At 36.3% G+C, this 9,070-nt stretch overlaps 1 protein-coding gene across 2 annotated transcripts; it reads right to left on the bottom strand.

Moving 5' to 3' along the window:
• Nucleotides 1-267: 267 nt before the first annotated feature.
• Nucleotides 268-8,679, bottom strand: LOC139851423 (CLIP-associated protein-like). Of its 2 annotated transcripts, XM_071840455.1 has the most exons (21): nucleotides 8,142-8,678; nucleotides 7,082-7,237; nucleotides 6,918-6,980; nucleotides 6,443-6,511; nucleotides 6,007-6,172; nucleotides 5,603-5,764; nucleotides 5,383-5,480; nucleotides 5,074-5,148; nucleotides 4,930-4,998; nucleotides 4,769-4,854; nucleotides 4,549-4,666; nucleotides 4,379-4,477; nucleotides 3,954-4,293; nucleotides 2,124-3,871; nucleotides 1,907-2,008; nucleotides 1,696-1,800; nucleotides 1,538-1,612; nucleotides 1,305-1,373; nucleotides 1,132-1,200; nucleotides 921-1,022; nucleotides 268-762 (listed from the first exon to the last, which is right to left on the bottom strand). In XM_071840455.1, the coding sequence occupies exons 1-21, from the start codon at nucleotides 8,472-8,474 to the stop codon at nucleotides 610-612; spliced, it is 4,257 nt and encodes a 1,418-aa protein (XP_071696556.1). In that variant the 5' UTR covers nucleotides 8,475-8,678; the 3' UTR covers nucleotides 268-609. The 2 variants fall into 2 exon arrangements, with proteins under 2 accessions (XP_071696556.1, XP_071696555.1); XM_071840454.1 differs by having other exon boundaries at nucleotides 4,930-5,148; nucleotides 8,142-8,679.
• Nucleotides 8,680-9,070: the final 391 nt, after the last annotated feature.

The following is a 9,070-nucleotide window of genomic DNA, read 5'->3' as shown; positions in this document are numbered from 1 at the left end:
GTAATTAATACTTATTGGGTTAAGCCCATTTATATTGCGTTATTTATATCACCTTCTGTAATCGTTATATACTCGCGTGTATGTGGTATTATATATGGGTATCAATTGATCGTTTACGATCATTTCTCTTGACGGCCTCGAGATATCAAGATATGCTGACTAAAGTGCTAAGCTATGTAGATTACACAATAACTTCGTTCTTTAATATAAAGAACACTACCTTAGTACTTCAGTAATACAATTTAAACTAGGATGATTATGGGATTCAAGTCCTACGTCAATGATGTTAAAAAGGGTACAAATAAAAATGTCATACATAAAGTATCACCCGGCAAAAACCAAGATATTGTATTATGAACACAAAAACCCAGAGGATGCAAATTCGCATCCTTTAAACTTTCCACATAAACCACACACTTCCCCTTAACTCCAACCAAACTAAGTGTTAGAAAATAAAATAAAATAGAAGGGGGCAAAAATTAAGGCATACAAAGAAAACACAGCCCCAGCCTTTAACTGAATACACACATCACACACCATACCAATATACAACATTCACAAGCAAATTAATGAACCGAAACACACTCGCTCTTTATCATCATCACACCACTAGTCCTGAATGGGAGTACCCGTTCTTGCTTGTGATATACGATTCGCATATATTGTTACTAACCGCAACTGTGTACTGTTGAGACCTTCTAAATGCGGCAAAAAAGCTTTTCCAAGCATTATGTAGATGTCTACCAGACAAAAAACAACAGTCTGCAATACCAACCAACAAAAATACCATGAGTTTGATGTTTAACAAAACAAAATGTTTTAATGATTGTGATAAAAACACCCATATCCGCCAGCTCATAAAAAAATGGGCCGAAATTTTCACCTCTAAGAAATAATGTTGAAACTACAGAGTAATTTACCTTCCGAACATCGGCACTTTGGTTACCAAAAGCGTCAAAAAGAGCAGGCAAGAAAGACTGTAGCTGACCCGTTAGTTCCTCCTGGGAAAGCCTACCCACAAGCTGAAAGGAAGAGATAATCAACAAATTTCAGATACAAAAATGTGTATTTTGGACTGCAGAGGATAAACTAATGGATCCAGAAAGAGTATTTGATTGCAAAAGAATGTACCTTAGTCAAACAGTTTATACATGTAACAAGAGTTTTCTCGTCTTCAGTAACCAATAATGGGACGATAACCTACACAATGTCACAACACAGAATGATGATCATATATATATTATAACGTAGATAGATTGTAAAGAGTATGAGTGATAGCTACAGCGCAACATACAATCACTTACACTCAAACATCTAAACGGATCATACTGAGACAGAACAACAGTTATGCAATGTTCAGCTTCACTTGATACCTACATTTATACCTCAAGATGATAAGACACACAAAAATTCTTTATTTTGATAAATTGAACATGAATATTACAATGCAGACAAAGATATCACATATAGTTCCTAAATCCAAAATGTATAAATTAATAATCTTCCTTGGAATAAAAATAGTTTGATAGGAACGTACTTTTGGGACTGGATCCTTTGTAAGATGTAGTAACTTTTCAATTACAATCTCAACAGAATCTTCCATGGTATCTTTCTGGAAGAATCAGAGGATGAAAGGTTAATGTCAGATAAAAGCTTCTTATAAATAGTAGCACAGCATGAAATTAAAGAGCATACCTGGTTCTTCAGCATTTCAGCTATCAATGAAAGAGCAAGTTCCCGAATTGATGGTTCAGGATCATCCAATATCTCAAGGACAACCATCAAAATCTGGTTGAAATACTGCAAATATATATCAACGCGAAAAAAGTTAATCAGTATGATTCTTCCTACAAGTTCTCCTATTTACTAGTACATTGTATACATAGATGATTTAATTTATTATAACCTTGGTCCAAATGGAAGAATCATTTGCCACAGAAGCATCAACCAACTGCTGAAGGGCAGTTTGCTTGGTTGTTGCATCACATTCATCACTTCCATTAGAAATCTAAATTATGAAATAACAAAATGAAATTATAATGTTAGAAGTGTAAAAAAAAAAAAAAAAAAAAAAAAAAAAAAAAAAAAAAAAAAAAAATCACTCCTTCAGAACTTGAACTCACCGTATGAAGTATTTGAGGGATGCTTGGTGTAGTATCAATAGCAGAATTAATCTTCAAAGCTGCAAGTTTTGAAAGACTATTTTCCAAATCAGGTGCACTCTCAATTTCAATATCACGCTTAACTGCACCATGTTGGTTAGGTGAGCTAACAAGTCCATTGAGACGAGGTGTTGAAGTAGCCTCCATATTGGTGTTGCTTTCTAAGTATTCGGACCACTTTGTATCCTTACCAACTGAACTATGTACACCATTATTATTGGAACTAATATACAGACTGTCTTCGCTTACATCAGCAGCTGCTCGACTTGTAATCTGACCCGATTCTTGCGCAGAACCCGATCCCCATTTCTTACCGCTATCACTATCTATCGAACAGCCAGAATACCTTCCATATAAGGGAGTCTTTTTCGACACTGCAATATAACCTTCTTCGGATGAGGTGCCAACAACATCGTACGGGTCATACGAGGTTTTAGACCGTTGTCTGTCTTTCTTTTGTTGTAGATAATTCATCAAGTCGACTTCTATACGAGGCGTATGTTGTTTAAGTGCTCGTCTTAAAGAATTTTGTTCTTCAACGGATAAACTAAGGATATAATTCAAAACGGATGTCGAATCAAAATGAGAGTATACAGATATGATGCATGTTATAGCTGCTTCCTTCAACTTTGCATTTTTGTCATAAACCAATGGTGCTAATTTAGCAAGCCATAGCTTTAAGATACCACTATTTGCAGCACCTTCAGAATTTGTCGCGTGTTTATTAAACGAAATGATAGCAAACTCAATTACAGCCAGTTTCGCCTTGGGAGATCGTTGTTCGTCTAATGAACGTAACAAAGCGGGTAACAAAGAATCTACACCGTACGTTTTACCGACAATTTCTAAAGTTGTTGAGCACGGTTGTCTTACCAATTCCTTTGGGTCGATTAAGCGAGAGAACACGTGTGGTAATATTCTTTCCATGTAACTTTCGAAAGGTCTTCGGCAAGCGGGGATGATGTCAGCAAGTGTAGTTAAAGCTGCTTGTGCTACTTTATGGTGAGGATCATCCAAATGTTGAAAAAATAACTTCATTACTTTCTCGAAACTTTGTGTAACTTCTTGAACTCCTTTAGGGCCTTGCTGGAGTAACGTTCGAAGATAGTTAAACGCCGAAACCCTAGCGTTCCAATCGGAACCGGAACTTAGACCGTCACTTAAAGCATCGTTTAGAGAAGCGGGGCCCTCGGTGTAGTTTGACATTTCACCAGAAGAGAACTGGCTCTCGTCGAAGCTCCTGCGTCTGTTTGAAGCCATTCGACCGGGTAGATTTTTTCTTGATAGTGGTCGTTGAAAATTGGGTACATGATGACTGTTATGTGGGTCCCTGTATGATGATGTGTCTAGGTATTGTTGTCTATCGTTGTGTGAATTTATTGATCGCCTGGCTTCTCTATAATCATGGTTGTCTTCGAATGAGGTTCGCTCTTGTTGAACCTTTTCAGAAGCTCGTCTTGATGAGTAAGACGTTAGTGATGATATTGTCTCGTTCCCGATATTGCTGCGATACGAGTGTTTAGCGGAATCACGAGAAGCCTGAATCTGAGTGATGATGTCAGACAAGACCAAACCGCCATTACGATTGTTTCCACCTTTTGAGATACCGTGTGTGGTTGTTGTATCTAATGATAAAGAACTAGTGAGACTATTGGAAGCAGGAACAGCAAGAGGGAATGGTGGATCACGTGATGAAGGTGGGTCCACTCCTGCACTTCAGGCAATAATAGTATAAATAAATCTGACTAGTGACTATTCAAAAAACAGTTGGCACTTAATGCATTACATTACCTAGATCGAGGCTCGATGATCTAACTCGCCCGGAATCTAAACCTCTAAGCATGCTTTCAATGGCTGTAACCTTCTGTTTGCTAGCATGCAACACGCTTTCAAGGCTACGTTCAGTACTCGTGTTTGTTGACTTTGACTGAGATGAATAAAGCCCAGATGAGTTAGAGGCTACAGACGGTAAACTTGCATTTCTGTCCATTGCAACAATGGCTGAAGTTGCATATCCAGCTAAATTAGAAGAAACAGTATTTTGAGTATTATGTGCTGTTTGTGGATTCCTATCACGAAGTGAGGGTGACGCATGCCTCCTGTGCATACCCCCATCCTCTTCGTTAATTATCTATGCATACAACAGTACCTTATTAGATAAGAAATAGGTTACATTAGATAAGTCAGTATAAGGTTGTTGCAAAATAAACGCGTACCCTTTGAATGACGGGATCAAACAATGAAAATAAGCGCCTGGAACGATCAGGCCAAGTTTTAGAGAACATTCTGTAACATGCTCTAGCAGTTGACCGTACCTGATTTGTTTATATGTTAATTATTTTAGGCATGCATATACTAACAAGTGTATCTAACAATGAAAACAGACCTCACTCATTGCATCTCCCACACAACATTTAATAAGGTCTTCATACAGATCAGCTGAACGATGTATCTCAGGTGCATCAGCCCAATATTCCAGAATCAACAAAGCATATTCACAACATCTGTAGAATTCAAAAGTGATATGCATCAATGATCAATCAATGATCAATGATACATATGATAACGAAAGTGATTGAGGCGAAATTAAAAATAATAATCAAAACCTGGCACGAAGTATCGAACTTCGATCATGTTTCGCAGTTTCAGCCACGCGAGGAAGTATCCGAGAAACTTTGCAGTTGCGCAACATCTGAAGAAAGAGAAGTGAGAAGTAGTTTTGTCGAATGGAATACGATACAAAGAATGGAAACATAAAGGAATATACCGTTTTTATGCAGTTATCAGCAGACTCTGCAATTACAAGTACAGTTATCACGACAAGTTTGAAAAGTGCCTGAATATGAAAGTAAGGGTTAGATAGATATGGTACGTACAGAGCTCTTAAAGAACGAGATAAGATTATACTTACAGGAATGAACAGCTCAGCAAGGGCCTCAAAATCTCCTAGAAGCTCTTTGGATAAAAAGTTCAATAAGTGGCAAGCCTAACATAAGTTGTATGAAAAAATTAAGTATGCTTCATCGTAAAAGGCACGTGTATCTTGCAAACACACAACCAGACATGAGATATCATAAGTCAAAATTGTTGTAACAACCTAAAGAATAAGTCTCTTGTTCTCATGTGATATTCTCAATAGTCACTACACCAAGGATCACATTAACTAAAAACCAGACTTAATTCAGAAAAATTAAATAAGAGAGTTGTGATTCCATCGTACCTGCTTAACTATGCTAGATCTTCTATCAGCTAGCTGTGTGTTTAGAGGACCAACAAGCTGCTTCAGAAGTCCACGAAAACATGGATAGTCAATTGCACCTGATGTGAAACAACGAAAGGAATAAATAACATGAAGAGCAGTGGCAAGTTACTTGGTTATATATATATATACACACACACACACACACACACATATATATACACACACACACTATACATACCTCCAATGACAAGGCCTTCAACTCTTTGCATGGCACCGATGCGAAGGGACCAATCTTTTTCGGGAACAAGGATTGAAGCAATCTTCTCAAACTCACGAATAAGCTCCTTTTCCGAGTACACTTTAATTGGGTCTACAGGCTTTTCAGTGACATCAGTTTCACCTGAATGATCTAATATCAGCACAAGTAAAATTTGCACAATGAATGAACAAGTCACCAACAAAAAGGTTCTAACACTCTAATGATGTCACTATAAGGAAACAAATGGCTTGTCATACCATCATTCAATCCAACTGGTTAGAAATTAATAAGGATATATAGATAGATATAATAGATGTACACAGAAGAAAACTGACATGAATAGGAAGAAGCTAAAATATATGAAATAAAAAAATATATTTAACCTCCAAAAAGGGATGCTTCACGAGACGAGGTTTTGGCCTTAGGGCTGCTTCTTTTAGGATTATGATTAGAGTGCTTGACAGCAGCAGGAGCATAAGTATTAACTCGTATATCTGAAGAACGTTGTTTTGGTTCAATTCTTTCGAGTCGGGCATTAATATCTTTAACCTGGAATCAACGAAAGTCAAAAAAGAAATTTTAAGCACAATACTTAGAACATACAGGGAATGTACATACTATCTAGTGAATTGCTTTTACGTCACTAGTTTAGGTTATGTAATGGTTTTACATAGACGGCTATAAGTCATGTACCATATAACGCTAATGATCGCCAACTACAATGTACCTCTCTATTTGGTAGAAAGTACATAGGCAAGACATACATTGTGTAAAGAAAAAATAGAATAAATGAACAGAAATGATGGCCCTAATAATCACCATTGACGATGGAAGCTGATGGCGATGGAGTTCTTCACGAAATTGAGGACCAATTTGTGCATACATCTCCTGCATCAGAAAATAGATGTTAATCATTATTAGAATAATTGGCTAAAAAATGATATTGGGTAGCAGTATAGCCTTTCTATAGATATTGTATACTACACAGGAATACAGCCCAACACAATAAAGAATTAAGAACTATTTTCTCTTTTTTAAAGACTTCCAACCCCAGTCACTTGCTAGTCAAGCATCGTTCTGGTACTAAATTAATCTGGAATCAGCTATTGCTTATAAGTAAGGTTAGACAGACGTCATTAGATCAGTTAAACAATACTTGTTCTATCTCGAACAAAAAAAGAATGAGGTGTCAAATGATTTTACTTGTAAGATTATAAGATTCAAAAACATTGAACACTTTTGGTGACTAACCTTAAATACAGGTAAAAGAATAGCATATAAACAGCTTACTAACCTCGATGCATAAAATGGCAGCTTCTCTCACACCTGGATTAGGGTCATATAGCATCTGTAATATCTGGTCATACAAAAACAACAGGGGTGCAAATATAAGCATTGATTTATTACTGTTAAAACTATTAAACTAAAAGCCTAGTAAAACACTAGAAAACAACATACAGGAGGAAGAATAGCACGTTGCAGGGGTAGCTCGGTAGATGCAAATAGACCAATGGCAGATGTGACAGTTCTTGCAAACTCTTCTCTAACTCTCCAGCTTTTGTGTGTCCATGCATTAGATCCAGCTCTTTCAACAATTAGAGTTGGAGAAGAAACCTGCAACACCATTAAGATGCAAGCAAGTAGACCTTTCAGCTGTTTGCTTAGATGTTATAATTAACTAAAAGCTTTTGTACAACCAATCTAAACACAACAGTGTCACTACAAAGTTAAAGAAGGTGATCATGTAAAGGGTAGAGTGATGATTTATATTGAATTATCATCTACAAACAAACTAAACAAAACAAAGCTAAGCCCACCTCAATACAAATATATAACTAAGGCAAAAATATCACATATCATTAAACTCATGTAGGGACTCTTAACAGCGTTATATTTTCCATCACAGCAGTTGAGTTAGAAAGCCTAATAATATGAGCTATTCTAACTGTTTTACAAAATCACTAATTTGTGATATGAACCATAAACAAGTGACACATACGGTCTCTTAGCATATTAGTGCCAGATTAAAGCATCATGCAAAGAGTGACTTCCCCAATCCAATTAAATTTGGCAAATTTAATTTTCCCTTCTATAGTCCTTTAAAAAGTTGCATAATCAAATATCAGGATATCCCCGCTGAATCCCGCAATCGATTGATTTATCCTCAGTGAATGAAGATTAAAATGCAACTTAACCTCCATATATTCATCAATCTACTCATAATAATTCAAAATTTTCTAATTTCTAACTAAAATTAAACGAAACCGGAATCAAATAGCAGTTGACTATTGCAAAAAACCAGCCAAAATAACCAATTTTAAAATAAAGAAGTATTACATTGTTCAAATAATGACCAGACAATAAAAAAGCCATAATAGTAGTAGTACGGAGTATATAATTCATTAGCTACAGATCTCTACGTACTAATACCCACCCTATCCAATGCATCCTACATATACATACAACTTGTATATAACTACTCCGTATAAGCTAATTAAATAAGATACCGACATAGTACCTGCATGAGAGTGAGCAAAAGGCGTCTAGCAGCATCACGAACAGGCTGTTTAGCATCACCTAAACGTTCAACTGTAGCAGGAACTAACGAATTAAAATGAAGCTTCAAATGTTCACCAGAAAGCACAGCAGCAGAATCAAGCGCTTGTAAACCTCCTTGTGAAACCCTAAAATTATTATCTTTCAAGAGATCTAAACACGTATCAACAAGTGACGTCACTTCTGAAGATGATAAACTCTTCCTAGAAGCTTCTAGAATTTCATGAAGTCTCTCTACTCCGGCCATTCGTTCTTTCGTATCCTTAGCGCGTGCCATTTCGAGAGCTTCCTCCATTGTACGGACAGTTAGGTTATGGATATAGATACAGATACAGATCTGATCTAATATTCAGATCCAGTACGGCGTCGTTAATAATTAGATTAAAGTTAAGTGAGTGTTTGTATGTGTTACCGGCGACGATGGTGGTAGTGGTGGTTGGAGAGTGAGGGAGACAGCGGGGAGAGAGAAAAATGTGAAAAGCGCTGCTGAATCGACGGACGAGATAATATATAGTGAAAAGAGAAATAATACAATTGTTAATGTAGTATACTTTATTTTATTATTTATTATGTACAAGTTTCAATGACACAAATAATAATAAATAAATAAATAAATAAATAAATATAAATAATCTTCTTAAACAACTAGTACATGTTTTTTTTAAAAAGTGATTCGTACTTTAGCCATACACCACTAAAGGTGCATTAAAACATTTGGTGGTGTACGAATCAGCCCCTTTTTTGGGGAAATCTTCTTAAAGTGCTTCAACCAAGACATACTTCCTACTCAGGGCTAACTGCTACATCAATGTCACGTTATTATTTTTTTGTCAGGACTAAACACTAGCAACAATGATATACTTCCTTAAATAAATTGGGACTCACCATTTT

This window comes from Rutidosis leptorrhynchoides, chromosome 6, assembly GCF_046630445.1.
Source record: "Rutidosis leptorrhynchoides isolate AG116_Rl617_1_P2 chromosome 6, CSIRO_AGI_Rlap_v1, whole genome shotgun sequence".
In the NCBI taxonomy this organism is placed as follows: Eukaryota; Viridiplantae; Streptophyta; class Magnoliopsida; order Asterales; family Asteraceae; genus Rutidosis; species Rutidosis leptorrhynchoides.
The sequence above is the reverse complement of the archived record's forward strand: the minus strand, read 5'-3'. Positions and strand labels throughout refer to the sequence as shown.

What these genes read in the sequence shown, in the direction of transcription:
- LOC139851423 (XM_071840454.1), bottom strand. Translation starts at nt 8,474, where the DNA reads ATGGAGGAAGCTCTCGAAATGGCACGCGCTAAGGATACGAAAGAACGA. An exon ending in CTGATAACTGCATAAAAACG is followed by an intron (nt 4,855 to 4,929) that starts GTATATTCCTTT and finishes CTCTTTCTTCAG; the next exon opens with ATGTTGCGCAACTGCAAAGT. An exon ending in ATCATCGAGCCTCGATCTAG is followed by an intron (nt 3,872 to 3,953) that starts GTAATGTAATGC and finishes CCTGAAGTGCAG; the next exon opens with GAGTGGACCCACCTTCATCA.